This window comes from Heteronotia binoei, chromosome 17 (assembly GCF_032191835.1).
Source record: "Heteronotia binoei isolate CCM8104 ecotype False Entrance Well chromosome 17, APGP_CSIRO_Hbin_v1, whole genome shotgun sequence".
NCBI lineage: Eukaryota > Metazoa > Chordata > Lepidosauria > Squamata > Gekkonidae > Heteronotia > Heteronotia binoei.
Window position 1 is genome coordinate 45,635,497 of NC_083239.1, and position 20,964 is coordinate 45,656,460.

Consider the following 20,964-nt stretch of genomic DNA (forward strand, 5'->3'; position numbering starts at 1 on the left):
ATTTTTTTTTATGAAGATAAGGCAATGTTTTCATTATCGTACAAAACTGAAGGCAAAAAAAAGAGATTCCTTTTAAAAAAAATAACTGCATATTGCAGGTAATAAAACAGCAAAATGGTTTTGGGCTATATCTGTTGATAGATGGCCGGCTGGATGCCACCCCATCAGTTTTGGGGTTCTTTAGTGTTGTACACCACCCTGAAGCCTGTTTACGAGGAATGGGTGATATAAAAATCAAATTTAATTAAGAATAAAAATATTAAAATCATACACAAAGTAACTGTTATGCGAACAAAACATAATCATGGTAAGGTAAGACTTGTTCTTACTTTATCTTTTTTGCTGAAAAAAGAACTTATTAATGAACTCTTTCGTTTCTCAACAGTTTTCTGCACTGCATCCACTAGCATTTTTTTTCTTGTCCTCTTCTTTCCCCCAAAATGGAATAACAAAAACAAACAACCCCCCTCCCCCACACAAATTGCAATCACAAAAACAAAGAAATACTGACTTTACTGGACATTAAAAATAAATTTTTTAAAAAAACCTGGCAAATCAATGACTAAAATGAAAAAAACTGACTTTTATTGATTTTACTGACCATTTTCGATCCCTACACGCATCACGGTTATATAACTAGGGTTGCTCGTGGCGCTGTTAGCTGGATTCCAGACCTGACATGTATACGTCCCCCCATCGTCTCGGCTGACGTCAGGAACGGTGAGGGTTCGGTTCAGGTCGGAAAGGACTGACTTAACTGGGATGGGCTTCCCATCCTTGAGCCAGTAGACGTTGGCATTGGAACCTTTGGAGGTAGCACAGTTTATGGTGATGTTCTCGTGCTCTTCTACAGTGACCTCTTCAGGCCACAGATTTGGTGGGGACAGCATTTCTGGACACAAAACTGAAAGAGGGGTCAAGTCAACCCCTTTGTTTCACCGCTCTTCCACCGTCTTCGTCACTGTGAGCATGACCAGGTTGTCGAAGTTAGCTCAAGGCTAATGGATACTGGCTAAGCCAACTTTTTGGTTTCCCTGCATCACAGCGAGAGACCACAGTCACAAGGCATGGCTGAGGGTTTCCAGGTCCTCCCCAGGGACCAGTGGTGGGGGAGGGATGGGGGGTAGGTTGCCAGATCCAGGTTGGGAAACTCCTGAAGATTATGGGGTGGAGCCTGGGGAAGACAGGGACCTCCGTGGGGCACAATGCCATACACTTCACCCTCCAAAGCAGCCATTTTCTCCAGGGGAACTCATCTCTGTTGTCTGGAGATGAGCTATAATTCTGGGGGATCCCCAGGTTCCAACAGGAGCGGGCTGGCAATCTGGGAGTCATGTGGTAATCTGGGAGTCTCCCCCACAACTTTGGAGAAGGGGAAACAGAAGTAGGATAGGATCAACTTTTCCTGCACCCGCAAGTAGTGGGAGCACAAACTCTGTGTGTGCGTGTGTGGAATGTATTGGGAGTCAGATTGGAGCAGTAACAGTGAGTCCCTTGATTGATTTAATTCATTTATGCCCCACCTTTCCTGCAATGAGGACCCAAAGCAGCATACATTGTTCTCTGGTCCTCCAGTTTTTCTTCACAACAACCCTGTGAGGTAGGTGAGGCTGCGAGAGTGTGGCTGGCCCAAGGTCACCCAGTGAGCCTCCACAGCACAAGCTGGGATTTGAACCCGGGTCACGCAAATACTTATCTTTTTATCTTTTTGTAATTTTATGTGCGTGTGTGTGCACTTGGAAATTGTAATGACCTGTGACAACTGACCCCTATTGGGAACCTAGAGGATATTCAGAGAGGTGATTGAATAAATGATGATGATGATGATGATATTGGATTTATATCCCGCCCTCCACTCCGAAGAGTCTCAGAGCGGCTCACAATCTCCTTTACCTTCCTCCCCCACAACAGACACCCTGTGAGGTAGGTGGGGCTGGAGAGGGCTCTCACAGCAGCTGCCCTTTCAAGGACAACCTCTGCCAGAGCTATGGCTGACCCAAGGCCATTCCAGCAGGTGCAAGTGGAGGAGTGGGGAATCAAACCCGGTTCTCCCAGATAAGAGTCCTCACACTTAACCACTACACCAAACTGGCTCTCCCAATAAATAAAGCCTGCCCCTGCTTCCCAGCTCTGGTATTCCCTGGAGGTCTCCCATCGAAGTACTTGCCTGAGTTGGCCCTACTTGGCTTTTGAGATCTGATGAGATCGGGCTTGCTTGGGCTACCCAGGTCAGGGAAAAGTAGTTTGACACAGATACGTTTTTATGGCACCAGGCCAGTAAAATATAACTAAAACATATAACCACTAATTGCAAAGCAAAAAAATTATATAAAACATAAACCAATATGGGTACTAGTCTGACACTCTTAACCAATACTCCCTCAAAGCTGCGGAGTCTTGTGACCAAAAATTCTACTTTGTGTGCTACTGGCATTAAAGTTGTGAGCTGCTGCATAAATTAGTTTGTTCTGGGGCCATTTTTCCTGAGCTAAGACAAAAATGTGTGAGCTGGAGGCTAAAAACCTGTGAGCTAGCTCACACTAACTTAGCTTAGAGGGAACACTGCTCTTAACCACTACGCCACCTTGGCTCTGCCCTTCCTCCCTTTCGCCCACAACTGGCTCCAAAGTCGGCTGCGGAGAGGCTCAGCAATCCCACTGAAGCTGGGGGGTTGTGGCACAAACGGGAAGGAGACATGCATGCAACGCTTTTTTTTGTAGCAGGAACTCCTTTGCATATTAGGCCACACCCTTCTGATGTAGCCAATCCTCCTAGAGCTTACAGAAGAAGAAGAACTGCAGATTTATACCCCGCCCTTCTCTCTGTATCAGAGACTCAGAGCGGCTTACAATCTCCTATATCTTCTCCCCCCACAACAGACACCCTGTGAGGTGGGTGGGGCTGAGATGGCTCTCACAGCAGCTGCCCTTTCAAGGACAACCTCTGCCAGAGCTATGGCAGACCCAAGGCCATTCCAGCAGGTGCAAGTGGAGGAGTGGGGAATCAAACTCAGTTCTCCCAGATAAGAGTCCACTCACTTAACCACTACACCAAACTGGCTCTCTTACAGTAGGCCCTGTAAGAAGAGCCCTGTAAACTCTTGGAGGATTGGCTACATCAGGGGTGTGTGTAGCGTTGCTAATCCCCAGGTGGGGGCAGGGGATCCCCTGATTTGGAAGCCCTCCCCCACTTCATGGTCATCAAAAAGCTGGGGGGGGGGGGAAGGAAATGTCTGCTGGCCACTCCATCATCCCCTATGGAGAGCGATTCCCATAGGGTAGAATGGAGAATTGATCCGTGGGTATTTGGGGTGCTGGGGGGCTGTGTTTTGAGGTAGAGGCACCAAATTTTCAGCATAGCATTCGGTGCCTCTCCTTAAAACACCCGCCAAGTTTCAAAAGGATTGGACCAGGGAGTCCCATTCTATGAGCCCCCCAAAGAAGGTGTCCCTATCCATTATTTCTAATATAGGGAAGGCATTTAAAAGGTGTGCCGTCCCTTTCAATGTGATGGCCAGAACTCCCTTTGGAGTTCAGTTATGCTTGTTACAACCTTTCTCCTGGCTCCACCCCCAATGTCTCCCAGCTCCACCCCCAAAGTCCCCAGATATTTCTTGAATTGGACTTGGCAACCCTAGGGGTGTGGCCTAATATGCAAAGGAGTTCCTGCTACAAAGAAAGCCCTGCATGCATCGGCACCCCTTGCAGGTTTGGCACCTTCCACCAGTTCCCACCTGGCTTGCTTAGTCCTAATGGGAGGCCCTGTGCACCTACAAAGCTGCCTTACCGTGAACAAGAGACCCAACACACCAAGCTCAGTCTTGTCTACTCAGACTGGCAACGGCTCTCCAGCAGGCTGGGCAGGAGGAGGGGCCCCAGTAGTGTACAATGCCAGAGAGTCCAGCCTTCCAAAGCAGCCATTTTCTCCATAGGAATGGATTTCTATTGCCTGGAGATCAGTTGAAATCCCAGGAGGTCTACAGGTGCCACCTGGAGGTTGGCAATCATCAAGACTTTTTTGTGGCAGGAACTCCTTTGCATATTAGGCCGCAGCTCCCTCATGTAGCCAATCTTCCTGGAGCTTAGAGTAGGCCCTGTAAGAAGAGCCCTGTCAGCTCTTGGAGGATTGGCTATGTCAGGGGGTGTGGCCTAATATGCAAAGGAGTTTGTGCTACAAAACAAAGCCCTGGCCAATCATGGGTCAGTTTAAGGAAATAAAAGCAAGGTGAAGTCACTGGACCCTTAGAGGAAATGTGCTCTAGGTCTGCTTCTCAGATGGATTCCAGGAAGTTTCTGCTGCCAAGGGGGCAGAGAGGGACTTTGATTTTTAATCCAGAAGCGCCAACTTTTGCTGCAGTTCTTCTCTAGCCCGCCCTGCCCACCATACCAGCCAGGGAACACAGCTGAAGCTACAGCCAATGCGTGTGAATAAAACCAACCCCCTCAGTTAAGCAAACAGAAGCAACCCAAACTGGGATGATTCCAACTAAGCTCACCACACGCAAAGGGGATAAACCTGTTCAGCGACGTTTCTGAGCATATCTATAAAGAAAGTGTGAGGGGGGAATATAAATTCTCCATAAGACTGAAGCATTTGGGCAACCTTTTAAAGCTTTGTGCATAGGGCAGCTGAGTGCGGCAAGAGATGATACAGAAAGGAATTTCATCTCCCTGCAGTGATGATAAGTTGCATACCCAAAAGTGGAGAATAAATAGTGGAGGTATTTCAGCTATTGTACTTAATGTGCACCATTTCTCCAAGCTACAGAATCCAGCTTTTCTCCAAGTGCCACATTTGAGTTGTTTTAGCACAAATGCAACCCCTTGCCTCCATCCGAGGTGTACTCAAGGCTTGCTTATAAAGGGCTTTTCCAGGTTCTCATCTCCCTCACTTGTAAATTCCTGGGTTTTTAAAGGGTTTCTCCTCCCACCCCTCCATGCAGTTTTTCCCTCTACTGGTCAATCTGATATTACATCTGTTTCCGTAAACTGACATAAACCAATGTAATATCAAACTGACCACTAGAGGGAGCAAAACATGCGCAGAACAGAACCTCCCACCTCTGAAGACACAGGAACTTAGATGAAAGGAAAATGAACCTGCGGAACAGCCCAGTGCTAATGAGCGAAAGCTAGACTGCAAATGCTAGCAGAATGCTATTTTCAGTTTCCCGACCCCACCCATGCTGCCAGGGGAGGACTGGTCATTTAGGCCACCTGGAAATGGAGGGGTGGGGCTTGCCCTCCCTGCTGGGGCCATTGTAGGGAAGAGACCTTTTAAGTTGTTGCAGGAATGAACTGACCTTCATTTTGCCCAGACCAGAATGAACTGACCTTCATTTTACCCAGACCAGAATTACCGAGCTGAGTCATCTTGATTAACAGCTGGACTGGATGAGAGGGAGGGAAAGGAAAAGGAAAGGTCCCCTGTGCAAACTCCAGTCGTTTCTGACTCTGGGGTGATGTTGCTTTCACAACGTTTTCACGGCAGACTGTTTACAGGGTGGTTTGCCATTGCCTTCCCCAGCCATCTACACTTTCCCCCCAGCAAGCTGGGACCTCGTTTTACCGAGCTCAGAAGGATGGAAGGCTGAGTCAACCTGGAGCCGGCTACCTGAAAACCCAGCTTCCGCCGGGGATTGAACTCAGGTCGTGAGCAGAGTTTAGGACCGCAGTGCTGCAGCCTGTTAAAAGTTTGGCTTTAAGGATAAAAGACAAGGGGGGGGAGTTTTATCATCGTGCCTGTCGTCTGAGGCAGGGCACTCCCATGCCTTTTGAATTTGAGTAAGTTTTCCCTGGTTTTTATTGCAATTCATGCTTCACTTGACGTTGAAGCTCAGTAGCCTGGCTATTTATTGCTAATCCAGGCTATTTGCATCTTGGATGATAATAAAACTGTTTTGCCTGATCTGCTGGATTTGTGTGTGTGGATTCGGGAGCCAGGTATCACAGAAGAGAATCCAACCCTGCAACTTACAGCCACATGAGAGGGGAAGGAGCCACTGATGACCTGGCTGCCCCCTTCTCACACAAAGGGGGGCAGGAGCTGCCATCGCAGCCAGCGAGCTGCCTCCACCCTGGACAGTCTAGAAAAACACACCTGCTCGTTCACTCTACCATTAGTTTGGTGGATTTTGCTCATGCATACTATTGCAGCGATAAGTCATTTCAAATTCAGTCACTATAACCTTGTGGTTGTGTTTTCTCTCGCTGTGAGTTCTCTCATTTCTAGTCCACCCTGGACAGGACTGGAGACGCATGGCAGATGGGATCCACCACTGCAAGCTTGCAAGAGAAGAGAAAAAGAAGAGACTGGATTTATACCCTGCCCTTCACTCAGAGTCTCAAAGCGGCTTACTGTCTCCTTTTCCTCCCCCTCCCCACAATGGACACCCTGGAAGGTAGGTGGGGCTGAGAGAGCTCTTTTGAGAGCTGCTTTTGAGAGAACTTGCGACTGACCCAAGGTCACTCCAGCAGCTGCATGTGAAGGAGTGGGGAATCAAACCTGGTTCCCCCAAATAAAAGTCTTCACACTTAATCACTGCACCAAACTAGCCAAAGCCCACTGTCAAACTCACGCAAGGTGGGTGAGAGCAGCCCCCATCACTTACAGTGTGGGTGAGCACAAGCCAAGCAGGCTTCTGCTCCCTCCCCACACCCTCAATGGGCAAGTGGGGGGCAGTCTCACCCCCACTTCCTCTTACCCTTCTTCTTTGGAGCCATTCTGGCATCCCAGTTGAGAGAGAGAGCCAGTTCGGTGTAGTGGTGAAGTGCGCAGACTCTTATCTGGGAGAACCGGGTTTGATTCCCCACTCCTCCACTTGCACCTACTAACATGGCCTTGGGTCAGTCATAGCTCTCGCAGAGTTGTCCTTGAAAGGGCAGCTGCTGTGAGAGCCCTCTCAGCCCCACCCACTTCACAGGGTGTCTGTTGTGGGGGAGGAAGGTAAAGGAGATTGTGAGCCGCTCTGAGACTCTTCGGAGTGGAGGGCGGGATATAAATCCAATATCTTCTTCTTCCCTGTTCATTGGACACCAATTAAGCCTGCTGTGGACAGGGTCAAATACCTGAAAGATAAGAACCAGTGAACAAAGCATACCTGGGAGGTGGAGCCTAAGGGAGGTGGGGCTTGAGGAGGGGAGGGACTTCAATGGGGTAGAATGCCACAGAGTCCACCTTTCAAATCAACCTTTCCTCCTGATCTCTGTGGCCCGGGGAAGCAGCTGTGCCCTTCAGGTGGCGCTTCGGAGAAACCCGCCTGAGGCTGAGCCAAGAAGAATGCTCAGAATTAGGAATTATAAATAAGAGAGATGAGAAAGAGGAAACAAGCCATACCTAAGACTTCTATAGGCACACTCCCCACTTCAGAACCACCACGCACAGTCTTTACCACTGTATAGGTTCCAGTGTCATTCAGCATCAGACTCCTGATGTGCAGGGAACAGCCGGGACCTGGAGTCTCCCGCCCAGTAAAGCTTGCACCATCCAGCTGCTCAGGCGGTGAAAATGATGGAACATATGTCAAGATCTGGTTTGGTAAACTTGGTTCTCCTCGATACCAGGTGCACTGAACAATGTCGAGTTTTCCTCCCGGAGTCAGAGTGACGTCCTGTCCTTGCAATGGCTGTGGTGGTTCCGCTGTAACAGGAATTTCTGCCTGGGCCTGGGTCAGCAGGAAGCCGGAACTCAGGACGGCGGCTGCAGAGGGAGATTGGGGGGGGGGGGTTAAGAGAGCACTTTGGTTGTTTATTTAAAACATTTTTAGACACCTTTCCCTCTTGCAGAACTCAAGGCAGCTTAGGATATAAATAAAACATTATAAAAACACAACAGAAGCAATCATTACAAAACCCACTGTCAGGTCCCAGGCTGAAAAGCCAGTTGGGTGTAGTGGTTAAGTGCGCGGACTCTTATCCCGGGAGAAAGGGCAGCTGCTCTCAGAGCTCTCTCAGCCCCACCCTCCTTACAGGGTGTCTGTTGTGGGGAAGAAAGGTAAAGGAGACTGTGAGATTCAGAGTGGAGGGCGGGATATAAATCCAATATCTTCTTCTTCCCTGCTCATTGGACACCAATTAAGCCTGCTCTGGACAGGGTCAAATACCTGAAAGATAAGAACCAGTAAACAAAGCATACCTGGGGGGTGGAGCCTAAGGGAGGCGGGGCTTGGGGAGGGGAGGGACCTCAATGGGATAGAATGCCACAGAGTCCACCTTTCAAATCAGCCTTTCATCCTGATCTCTGTAGCCTGGAGATCAGATCTTATCCTGGGAGATCTCCAGCCCCCAACTGGAGGATGGCAACCCTTTCTGTCTCCCCATTCATCACAATTAGCCTGCTGGCAATGGATGAATCCCATGGAAGCAGCTATGCCCTTCAGGTGGCGCTTCAGAGAAACCCGCCTGAGGCTGAGCCAAGAAGAATGCTCAGAATTAGGAATTACGGTATAAATAAGAGAGATGAGAAAGAGGGAACAAGCCATACCTAGGACTTCGATATGCACATGCCCCACTTCAGCACCACCACGCACAGTCTTTACCACTGTATAGTTTCCAGTGTCATTCAGCGTCAGACTCCTGATGTGCAGGGAACAGCCGGGACCTGGAGTCTCCCGCCCAGTAAAGTTTGCACCATCCAGCTGCTCAGGCGGTGAAAATGACAGAACATATGTCAAGATCTGGTTTGGTAAACTTGGTTCTCCTCGATACCAGGTGCACTGAACAATGTCAGGTTTTCCTCCTGGAGTCAGAGTGACGTCCTGTCCTTGCAATAGCTGCGGTGGTTCTGCTGTAACAGGGATCTCCTCCTGGGCCTGAGTCAGCAGGAAGCCAGAACTCAGGATGGCGGCTGCAGAGGGAGATGGGGGTGGGGAGGGTGAAGAGAGCACTTTGCTTGTTTATTTAAAACATTTTTAGGCACCTTTCCCTCTTGCAGAACTCAAGGCAGCTTAGGATATAAATAAAACATCATAAAAACACAACAGAAGCAACAATTACAAAATCCACTGTCAGGTCCCAGGCTCAAAAGCCAGTTTGGTGCAGTGGTTAAGTGCGCAGACTCTTATTTGGGAGAACCGGGTTTGATTCCCCACTCCTCCACTTGCAGCTGCTGGAATGGCCTTGGGTCAGGCATAGCTCTGGCAGAGGTTGTCCTTGAAAGGGCAGACACTTTTCTGGGAGAACCGGGTTTGATTCCCCACTCCTCCACTTGCACCTGCTGGAATGGCCTTGGGTCAGCCATAGCTCTGGCAGAGGTTGTCCTTGAAAGGGCAGACTCTTATCTGGGGGAACCGGGTTTGATTCCCCCCTCCTCCACTTGCAGCTGCTGGAATGGCCTTGGGTCAGCCATAGCTCTGGCAGAGGTTGTCCTTGAAAGGGCAGACTCTTATCTGGGAGAACCGGGTTTGATTCCCCACTCCTCCACTTGCACCTGCTGGAATGGCCTTGGGTCAGCCATAGCTCTGGCAGAGGTTGTCCTTGAAAGGGCAGACTCTTATCTGGGGGAACCGGGTTTGATTCCCCCCTCCTCCACTTGCAGCTGCTGGAATGGCCTTGGGTCAGCCATAGCTCTGGCAGAGGTTGTCCTTGAAAGGGCAGACTCTTATCTGGGAGAACTGGGTTTGATTCCCCGCTCCTCCACTTGCAGCTGCTGGAATGGCCTTGGGTCAGCCATAGCTCTCACAGGAGTTGTCCTTGAAATGGCAGTTTCTGTCAGAGCTCTCTCAGCCCCACCTACTTCACAGGGTGTCTGCTGCTGGGGGAAGAAGGTAAAGGAGATTGTGACTGCTCTGAGATTCAGGGTATAGGGTGGGATATAAATCCAATATCTTCTTCTTCCTCCTCCTTTGGGTGGTATGTGGGGGTTGAGCTGTCTCCAGGATTTGGGTATTCTTAGGCAGGAACAGCGAGTTGGCCCTACTTGGCTTTTGAGATGTGATGAGATCGGGCTTGCTTGGGCAACCCAGGTCAGGGCAAAGTAGTTTGACATAGATACAGATACGTTATTATGGCACCAGGCCAATAAAATATAACTAAAACATATAACCACTAATTGCAAAGCAAAAAATTATATAAAACATAAACAATATGGGTACTAGTCTGACACTCTTAACCAATACTCCCTCAAAGCTGTAGTGCTGCGGAGTCTTGTGACCAAAAATTCTACTTTGTGAGCTACTGGCATTAAAGTTGTGAGCAGCTGCATAAATTAGCTTGCTCTGGGGTCATTTTTCCTGAGCTAAGACAAAAATGTGTGAGCTGGAGGCTAAAAACCTGTGAGCTAGCTCACACTAACTTAGCTTAGAGGGAACACTGCTCTTAACCACTACGCCACCTTGGCTCTGCCCTTCCTCCCTTTCGCCCATAACTGGCTCCAAGGTCGGCTGCGGAGAGGCTCAGAAATCCCACTGAAGCTGGGGGGTTGATGCACAAATGGGAAGGAGACATGCATGCAAGGCTTGTCTTTTTTGTAGCAGGAACTCCTTTGCATATTAGGCCACACCCTTCTGATGTAGCCAATCCTCCTAGAGCTTACAGAAGAAGAAGAACTACAGATTTATACCCCGCCCTTCTCTCTGAATCAGAGACGCAGAGCGGCTTACAATCTCCTATATCTTCTTTCCCCACAACAGACAGGCAACAGCAGGCCCTGTAAGAACAGCCCTGTAAACTCTTGGAGGATTGGCTACATCAGGGGTGTGTGTAGCGTTGCCAATCCCTAGGTGGGGGCAGGGGATCCCTTGATTTGGAAGCCCTCCCCCCACTTCATGGTCATCAGAAAGCTGGGGGGGGGGGAGGAAATGTCTGCTGGCCACTCCATCATCCCCTATGGAGAGCAATGGAGAATTGATCCGTGGGTATTTGGGGTGCTGGGGGGCTGTGTTTTGAGGTAGAGGCACCAAATTTTCAGCATAGCATTCAGTGCCTCTCCTTAAAACACCTGCCAAGTTTCAAAAGGATTGGACCAGGGAGTCCCATTCTATGAGCCCCCCAAAGAAAGTGTCCCTATCCATTATTTCTAATATAGGGAAGGCATTAAAAAGGTGTGCCGTCCCTTTCAATGTGATGGCCAGAACTCCCTTTGGAGTTCAGTTATGCTTGTTACAACCTTTCTCCTGGCTCCACCCCCAATGTCTCCCAGCTCCACCCCCAAAGTCCCCAGATATTTCTTGAATTGGACTTGGCAACCCTAGGGGTGTGGCCTAATATGCAAAGGAGTTCCTGCTACAAAGAAAGCCCTGCATGCATGACTCCTCTCACCCTTCTCCAAAATGCAAGCACCGTCTCTGGCACCCCTTGCAGGTTTGGCACCTTCCACCAGTTCCCACCTGGCTTGCTTAGTCCTAATGGGAGGCCCTGTGCACCTAAAGCTGCCTTACCGTGAACAAGACACCCAGCGCACCAAGCTCAGTCTTGTCTCCTCAGACTGGCAGCGGCTCTCCAGGAGGCTGGGCAGAGGGAGGGGCCCCAGTAGCGTACAATGCCAGAGAGTCCAGCCTTCCAAAGCAGCCATTTTCTACGTAGGAATGGATCTCTGTCGCCTGGAGATCAGTTGAAACCCCAGGAGGTCTCCAGGTGCCACCTTGAGGTTAGCAGTCATCAGGGGTTTTTTGTAGCAAGAGCTCCTTTGCATATTAGGCCGCACCTCCCTGATGTAGCCAATCTTCCTGGAGCTTAGAGTAGGCCCTGTCAGAAGAGCCCTGTCAGCTCTCGGAGGATTGGCTACATCAGGGGGTGTGGCCTAATATGCAAAGGAGCTCTTGCTACAAAAGAAAGCCCTGGCCAATCATGGGTCAGTTTAAGGAAATAAAAGCAAGGTGAAGTCACTGGACGCTTAGAGGAAATGTGCTCTCGGTCTGCTTCTCAGATGGATTCCAGGAAGTTTCTGCTGCCAAGGGGGCAGAGAGGGACTTTGATTTTTAATCCAGAAGCGCCAACTTTCGCTGCAGTTCTTCTCTAGCCCGCCCTGCCCACCATACCAGCCAGGGAACGCAGCTGAAGCTACAGCCAATGTGCGTGAATAAAACCAACCCCCTCAGTTAAGCAAACAGAAACAACCCAAACTGGGATGATTCCAACTAAGCTCACCACATGCAAAGGGGATAAACCTGTTCAGTGACGTTTCTGAGCATATCTATAAAGAAAGTGTGAGGGGGGAATATAAATTCTCCATAAGACTGAAGCATTTGGGCAACCTTTTAAGGGAGACCTTAAAGCTTTGTGCATAGGGGAGCTGAGTGCGGCAAGAGATGATACAGAAAGGAATTTAATCTCCCTGCAGTGATGATAAGTTGCATACCCCAAAGTGGAGAATAAATAGTGGAGGTATTTCAGCTATTGTACTTAATGTGCACCATTTCTCCAGGCTATAGAATCCAGCTTTTCTCCAAGTGCCACATTTGAGTTGTTTTAGCACAATTGCAACCCCTTGCCTCCATCTGAGGTCTACTCAAAGCTTGCTTATAAAGGGCTTTTCCGGGTTCTCATTTCCCTGACTTGTAAATTCCTGGGTTTTCAAAGGGTTTCTCCCCCACCCCACACCCCCTTCTGCACAGTTTTTCCCTCTAGTGGTCAATTTGATATTACATCTGTTTCTGTAAGCTGACATAAACCAATGTAATATCAAACTGACCACTAGAGGGAGCAAAACATGCACAGAACAGAACCTCCCACCTCTGAAGCCACAGGATGCAAAGAAAATGAACCTGCGGAACAGCCCATTGCTAGAGAGCGAAAGCTAGACTGCAAATGCTAGCAGAATGCTACTTTCGGTTTCCCAACACCACCCATGCTGCCAGGGGAGGACTGGTCATTTAGGCCACCTGGAAATGTTCTTCCAGGCCAGTGGCTGGGGGGGGCTTGCCCTCCCTGCTGGGGGCATTGTAGGGAAGAGATCTTTTAAGTTGTTGCAGGAATGAACAGACCTTCATTTTGCCCAGAATTGGCTAAAGAGACATACAAAAACATTATGACAAGCATCACTCACCTGCTTGGGACTTTAAAGTGAGAGATACAGTATTCCTGTCCACCAAGAACTTGCCACTACCACAAACCTCAAAAAACTGGCCTACAAGTTTTTGAGACTTTTTCGTATAAAACGTATAATCAATAAAGTGACTGTGGAACTAGAATTGCCAAAATTGTTTAGTAAGATACACCCCATCTTTCATTGCAGCTTACTTCGAAAAGACCCTGGAGTGACGCCCTGGCACCCTAGACCAAAAGCTCCAGATCCTATCCCGGTGGGAGATCAGAATCACCATGAAGTAAAAGAAATCCTAGATGCTAAGCTGAAGCGGGGGGTGTTGTACTTTTTAATTAGGTGGAAACATTTCTCAACGGGCCACGACGAATGGGTAATTAGTTCAAATGTAAGAGCCCCAGCATTAATTAAACAATTCTATGCTAAATATCCTTCAAAGCCCAGAAGGGGGGCTTAGGGGGGGCAGTATGTCAAGCGCGCTCATTTCTGGACCACATTTTTCTATGTAGAGAGCAGGTCATCAGCTCTCCACCTCTCCCCCCCTTATTTACAGCCAGCGGGCACATAGCAAAACCATCTGGCCCTGGGATGTTTATATTACAGGCTGGCCGTTGGTACCTCCAAGTCGCCTCTCCCCCGGTTTCACACAGACAATACTTATCTCTCTACAAAGAAGTATGAGAAGGTTTGATGTTTCCAATAGCCTAAAATTCCTTAGTAATAAAATAGATAGTTGCCTAGTAACCTCTGAACCCGTGACTCAAGTATGCATCTGTAATGTAACTTTTGCTGACATCCTATATAGCAATTGTGTAACTATCAAAGATTTCAGGTTTTCACGGCTGGTAACATCATTAGGGTTTGTAGAATCTTTCGGGCTCAAGTGCCGTGTTCTACTGGAGAAAGTTTTTCTTCCAGACGTTTCGTACTAGGTTTGTGGATGTGCACAGAACAATGGTCACATTCAACAGCCAGTTTCCTTATCACTACCCTTCCAGGAAGCCCTACCAAACAATGGGCACATCCACAAACCTATTGCCCTTTCACCACATCCCCTCCAGCCTAGAAATAGCAGCTCTCCAGCAGCCCTGGCCTCACTCAATGCACAGCAGCCAAGAAGGTCAGAGCGCCTGCTCCGGCTGCAACGCCACTGAGGATGTTCTCCGCAGCTGAGAACGAAACGTCTGGAAGAAAAACTTTCTCCAGTAGAACACGGCACTTGAGCCTGAAAGATTCTACAAACCCTAATTGTGTAACTGTTTGTACCCCATTACTCCCAAGGCTTGTGTCCTTGGAAAAGCTCCTGAGCTTCTATCAATAAACCTGCTTTTGATTCTAAACAAAGGACTTGGTTATTGAGAAATATCGGTGCTTGACATTTTGGGAGTAATCCTACCTGGGAACTTAACCGAATTGGAAACTTTCTACCATGATGGCAGAGAGAGCTCCAGATAACAGAGAGGCCCCCGACAACCCAGAAAGGCCGGCTGGCGATCAAGGACCCGACACAGTCCCAAGGCAACCTCTGTGGCACGTACTCAATGTCAGGAGGCCAGCGGGGAGAGGGTCCCCGCTGCACATACTGCAACTGTTTATAACCCCAATGGATTGGGGCCCCAGAAGGTCTACTAGTCTGATGGATGAAGCACCTGCTCGGAGGGAAGCGATCTTAGCGCTGCCCCCCCTACGCACACGGATGGGGGACGACAGTGATCAAGGCACCTCTGAGGCAAGTGGGGGTGACAGTAGAGAAGATTGGGGTACCGATCGGATCCCGGACAAGGAGGAGGAGGAGCAAGATCCTGACCCACGGGACTTCCTCCAAATGATGAGGTTGGAGATGGTGGAGATGGCCAGAACTCTCCTTGAGGAAACAACGCCTTCATGACTAAAGAAGTGAGGAGGCAGCTTGACCAGGCGCTACAACCACCAGTGCCGAGAGGGGGGCAACCATAACAACCCCCTCCACCCCAACCTCAACAACCCCAGCCGCCAAGGCCAGGAGATTACTGTAGGGGCCGCGAGTTGGATGCCACCTTTGACGGGGACCCCGAGGAGGTGGAATACTTTTCGATACAAGCTAATAACTTTATGTACTACTGGGGGCACATCTTCCCCGATGAGTTTAGCCGAGGGGATTACTTAGGATCCAAACTGAAAGGCGCCGCCAAGAGATGGTACGTGAGCCTCTATGAAACCCGAAGCCCGGAACTAGATATGGCGGCAGCGTTCCTGCGGGCACTACTGACTCAGTACGAAGATCCACCACTGCAAGCTTGCAGGAGAAGAGAAAAAGAAGAGACTGGATTTATACCCTGCCTTTCACTTAGAATCTCAAAGCGGTTTACCGTCTCCTTTCCCTTCCCCTCCCCCAATGGATACCCTGGGAGGTAGGTGGGGCTGAGAGAGCTCTTTTGAGAGCTGCTTTTGAGAAAACAGCAATGAGAGAACTTGTGACTGACCCAAGGTCACTCCAGCAGCTGCATGTGAAGGAGTGGGGACTCAAACCTGGTTCCCCCCAAATAAAAGTCTCCACACTAAGCCACTGAACCAAACTAGCCAAAGCCCACTGCCAAACCCACGCAAGGTGGGTGGGAGCAGCCCCCAGCACTTACAGTGTGGGTGAGCACAAGCCAAGCAGGCATGGCAGGGATTCTGCTCCCTCCCCACCCCCTCCATGGGCAAGTGGGGGTGGGCAGCAACACCCCCTTTTCCTCTTACCCTACTTCTCTGGGGCCATTCTGGCATTCAAGTTGAGAGAGAGAGAGCCAGTTTGGTGTAGTGGTTAAGTGCGCGGACTCTTATCTGGGAGAACCGGGTTTGATTCCCCTCTCCTCCACTTGCAGCTGCTGGAATGGCCTTGGGTCAGCCACAGCTCTTGCAGAGGTTGTCCTTGAAAGGGCAGACTCTTATCTGGGAGAACCGGGTTTGATTCCCCACTCCTCCACTTGCACCTGCTGGAATGGCCTTGGGTCAGCCATAGCTCTGGCAGAGGTTGTCCTTGAAAGGGCAGACTCTTATCTGGGAGAACCGGGTTTGATTCCCCACTCCTCCACTTGCACCTGCTGGAATGGCCTTGGGTCAGCCATAGCTCTGGCAGAGGTTGTCCTTGAAAGGGCAGCTGCTGTGGGAGCTCTCTCAGCCTCACCCTCCTTACAGGGTGTCTGTTGTGGGGGGAGAAGGTAAAGGAGAGTGTGAGATTCAGAGTGAAGGGTGGGATATAAATCCAATATCTTCTTCTTCTTCCCTGCTCATTGGACACCAATTAAGCCTGCTCTGGACAGATTAAAAAGGTCAAAATACCTGAAAAATAAGAACCAGTAAACAAAGCATACCTGGGGGGGTGGAGCCTAAGGGAGGCGGGGCTTGGGGAGGGGAGGGACCTCAATGGGGTAGAATGCCACAGAGTCCACCTTTCAAATCAGCCTTTTCTCCTGATCTCTGTGGTGTGGAGATCGGGTGTAATCCTGGGAGATCCCCAGCCCCCATCTGGAGGATGGCAACCCTTTCTGTCTCCCCATTCATCATGATTAACCTGCTGGCAATGGATGAATCCCATGGAAGCAGCTGTGCCCTTCAGGTGGTGCTTCGGAGAAACCCGCCTGAGGCTGAGCCAAGAAGAATGCTCAAAGTTAGGAATTATAAATAAGAGAGATGAGAAAGAGGGAACAAGCCATACCTAGGACTTCTATACGCACACGCCCCACTTCAGCACCACCACGCACAGTCTTTAGCACTGTATAGGTTCCAGTGTCATTCAGTATCACATTCCTGATGTGCAGGGAACAGCCGGGACCTGCAGTCTCCCGCCCAGTAAAGCTTGCACCTTCCATCTGCTCAGGCGGTGACAATGATGGAATATATGTCAAGATCTGGTTTGATAAACTTGGTTCTCCTCGATTCCAGACGCACTGAACAATGTCAGGTTTTCCTCCCGGAGTCAAGGTGATGTCCTGTCCTTGCAATGGCTGCGGTGGTTCCGCTGTAACAGGGATCTCCTCCTGGGCCTGGGTCAGCAGGAAGCCGGAACTCAGGACGGCGGCTGCAGAGGAAGATTGGGGGGGGGGGGTGAAGAGAGCACTTCGGTTGTTTATTTAAAACATTTTTAGGCACCTTTCCCTCTTGCAGAACTCAAGGCAGCTTAGGATATAAATAAAACATCATAAAAACACAACAGAAGCAACAATTACAAAACCCACTGTCAGTTCCCAGGCTCAAAAGCCAGTTTGGTGTGGTGGTTAAGTGCATGGATTCTTATCTGGGAGAACGTGGTTTGATTCCCCACTCCTCCACTGGCAGCTGCTGGAATGGCCTTGGGTCAGCCATAGCTCTGGCAGAGGTTGTCCTTGAAAGGGCAGACTCTTATCAGCCATAGTTCTTGCAGGAGTTGTCCTTGAAATGGCAGTTTCTGTCAGAGCTCTCTCAGCTCCACCTACTTCACAGGGTGTCTGCTGCTGGGGGAAGAAGGTAAAGGAGATTGTGACTGCTCTGAGACTCTGAGATTCAGAGTATAGGGTGGGATATAAATCCAATATCGTCTTCTTCTTCCTCCTTCTCCTCTGGGTGGTACATGGGGGTTGAGCTGTCTCCAGGATTTGGGTATTCTTAGGCAGGAACAGCGAGATCCTTACTGGCCTCAGTAATCGAGAGAGAGGTGGCTAAGTCACCAGTTCTCTGATTACAAATTCACAGCCAGCTGGTACTCCCCCCCCCCCCCCACCATCTGTCCAGGACTGGGTTTCCTCACTCGTGAGTATAGCAAGTGTGGTTCCTCTTCGGCCTGGGGTCCGCTCCCCTCCTGTATACATGTCGTCCCATCCCTGCACCCCCAGGTGATTCCATTCCCCCTCCCCGGGTGCTTTCCCATTAGCCGAGACTGGGGCAGACTGGGGGCAGCATACCTCCTTGACGCTTTTGCTTGAAGGTTGGTGTCTTGGTGTTCCTCCTAATTTTCCTCCCTTTGCAGTGATCCCTGCAGCCCAACTAAGCTCCTGTCTGGGAGGTTCATGCCGGGTTGGGCTGGACCCAAAGGCTGGGTGGCCTCTCCACAGTGGGTTCAACCAGAGATTTTGGGGCCTGAAGGATCAGAAGCTGTTGTAGACAGCTGTTGGAGTCCAGCCCCGCCTCAGGCGTTGGGCACCCATATAACAAAAAAAATCTGAAAAACTCCTATGTAGGAGCACCAAATAAAAATAATAATTAAAAATCAATCAATCAAATGCACTCCTAAATAAAACAGTCTTTAACGGCCTCTTGAAGACTGAAAGTGAGGGAGGCAGGCTCACTTTCCTGGGGAGGCTGTTCCGTAATTGTGGGGCTGCCACCAAAAGGGCCCTGTCTTGTGTGTCCACCAGATGAGCTTCTTTGAGTGCTGGGACAGTCTGGAGGGCATTTCCCTGCAATCTTAATTCCCAGGCAGAAATCTTAATTCTTGGGCATGTAGGAGAAGATGGTCCTTTAAAACCACATAGGGCTTTAAAGGTCAAAAGCAATCCCTTGAACTGGGCTTTGGAGATGACTGATAGCTAATGTAATTGTTGTAGTATTTGAGATACATGCTACAGGGTTGACTGACCATCAGTCAAGCGGCACCATTCTGCAGTAGCTGCAGCTTCTGAACGCTCTTCAAGGGTGGCCCCAAGTATACCACATTGCAGTAGTCCAGTCTAGATATAACCAAAGCACAGATTGCGAGATCTAATTAAACCAGGAAAGGACGCAGGCAAATACACTCTGAGCCATCGCATCCCACCTGGTTTTCTAAGGTGTCAAGCAGCACTCCCAAGTGGCGAACCCGGCTTTTCCAGGGGAGTGAAACCCATCCCAGACAGGAGAGATCTCATGTCCCTGGTTTGCCTTTCTACTAATCCAGAATGCTCCCCCTCAGGAGAGTTTAAAAGGAGATTCAAGCTGCAGATGGGAGGTGGAGGTACAGGTCTGGATTGCAACTGTACAAAAATAATAAATTCCCCGCACGTAGATTAGCACTGTGCCTTCTCCCCTGGCAACTAGTTCTCTACATGCAGGATATTCAACTATATATTCCCCTCACCTCTCTGAAGTGCTCCAGTGCTATTACTTTTCAAGAGACATTAAGAAGTCTAATAGTCTATTTAGTCCAACATCCCATCTCAGCAGCCAACCAATTTATCCGGAGGGCCAGCCACAATGCAGAGAGGCTGAGGCCTTCCCCCGATGTTACCTCCTGGCTCTGGGATTCAGAGGATTTGTGCCTCTGAACGTGGAGGTTCCCGTCAGCCGCCATGGCTAGTAGCCATGGATAGACTCGTCCTCCATGAATCTGTCTAATCCCTTTTAAAGTGGCCATCACTACCTCCTCTGGTAGCAAATTCCACATTTTAATCACTCTCTGTGTAAAGTAGTATTTCCTTTTGTCTCTCCTGAACCTACTGCCCATCGGCTTCACCGGATGCCCTCGAGTTCTAGTGTTTTGGGAGAGGGAGAAAAAGCTTTCTTTGTTGACTCTCTCCACCCCATACCTAGTTTTTCTCTGGTGCTTCCTGGTCGGATTAGCTCAGTATTCATACAATTTCTACCCAAGGAGCAGGATACAAAAGGGAAATTCCCTTCTCGAAAGAGGAACTAAACTTGAGGATTTCTCGGAATGAAGCAACAATGATGTTGACATCTGCACGGTGATGCCAGGGACTCGACCCCCAGCGAGCCAACATTTTGCAAAAGAATATAAACTTCTCCAAACGCCTCTCTCTGGGAGGCACAAAGAGCACCAATCCATGCTGAACCAAGGCAGGAAATATCTAGCCAGTTTTTCTGGTACTCCCTCAGAAGATTTATTCCTCGTTTTGCTGGCCGAAGGGAACCGCCAGCTGTTTCTATCCCCCCCTCCCCAAAACTCCGCCCAATCCAGTACAGTTTAAAAGGGGCAATACTCAGCTATATCTGGGGTTGGTCCTAGGTCCTATTGGAACTCATCCAAGACTTCAGAGCAAGGGACTGGGGGGGGGGCACCTCTGAGCTTTTATCTCCCCATTTTGTAGCAATCACCAGGGCTTTTTTAGCAGGAACGCACAGGAACACAGTTCCAACTGGCTCGGCATCAGGGGGTGTGGCCTGATATGCAAAGGAGTTCCTGCTGGGCTTTTTCTGCCCAAAAGCCCTGCATGAAACAATGGTGATGCCAGGGGGTGTGGCCTGACATGCAAATGAGTCCCTGCTGGGCTTTTTCTGCCCAAAAGCCCTGCGTGAAACAATGGTGATGTCAGGGGTGTGTGGCCTGGTACGCAAATGAGTTCCTGCCAGGCAATTACCATCCTAGGGATGGCTAACAAAGTGGTGCTCAAACTATTTTCACTTTTGTTTCCAAAGCCCACTGGTAGCATAGGTGACAATAGGATTTCTGGAATTCTAGGGAATCCCCTCTCCCATGTAACTGTTCCCCTCCCTCTCCCGACCCTTGCGGGCTCCCGATCCCTCTTACCCGCGAGGAGCGCCGCCGCCTGCCGGGAGCTCCGTCCCCCCGGGGGTCCCTGTCGCCTCTCCATGCCGCCACCCCGAGGGCGCGCTCCGCCTGACGCACGGGCCGGCTCCCTGGCGCGCCTCCTTCTCAGCCCCCGAAGAAGCGGAGGAGGAGGGAGTCTCAGGCAGGTCCGACGGGGCGGCGAGGAGGCGCCTCTCTCTGCCTTCTTCTCCCCGGCGCGGAAGGCCTCTCTCCCTCCTGGGCAGCCGACCGTCGGAAGAGAAAAAGGCCCCCAGTCGCAGCTGCTGGGAAGGGCGGAGAGGAAGGGCGCGGGCCGAGGAGCCCGGGGAGGTTGCCAGCTCCCGACGGGGGGAATTCCTGGAGATTGTGGGAGGGCCGAATTGGGGGTGGGGGCCAGAGTCCAGCCTCCCAAGCAGACACTGTCCCAGGCGAAAAAGAGGAAGAGTCCCGGGGCGCCTTTAAGACGAACACGATTTGTTGTGGCAGGGGAGGAGCTTTGGTTTGGTGTTGTGGTGAAGTACGCCGAC

The 20,964-nt window shown here is 50.0% G+C and overlaps 1 protein-coding gene across 1 annotated transcript; it reads right to left on the reverse strand.

Annotated features, from left to right (window-relative positions):
* Nucleotides 1-224: 224 nt before the first annotated feature.
* On the reverse strand, nt 225-20,501 carry LOC132585861 (carcinoembryonic antigen-related cell adhesion molecule 16-like). The gene is made up of 5 exons (XM_060257738.1): nt 20,438-20,501; nt 16,658-17,020; nt 8,482-8,844; nt 7,336-7,698; nt 225-892 (listed from the first exon to the last, which is right to left on the reverse strand). The coding sequence occupies exons 1-5, from the start codon at nt 20,499-20,501 to the stop codon at nt 594-596; spliced, it is 1,452 nt and encodes a 483-aa protein (XP_060113721.1). The 3' UTR covers nt 225-593.
* Between the last annotated feature and the right edge of the window lie 463 nt (nt 20,502-20,964).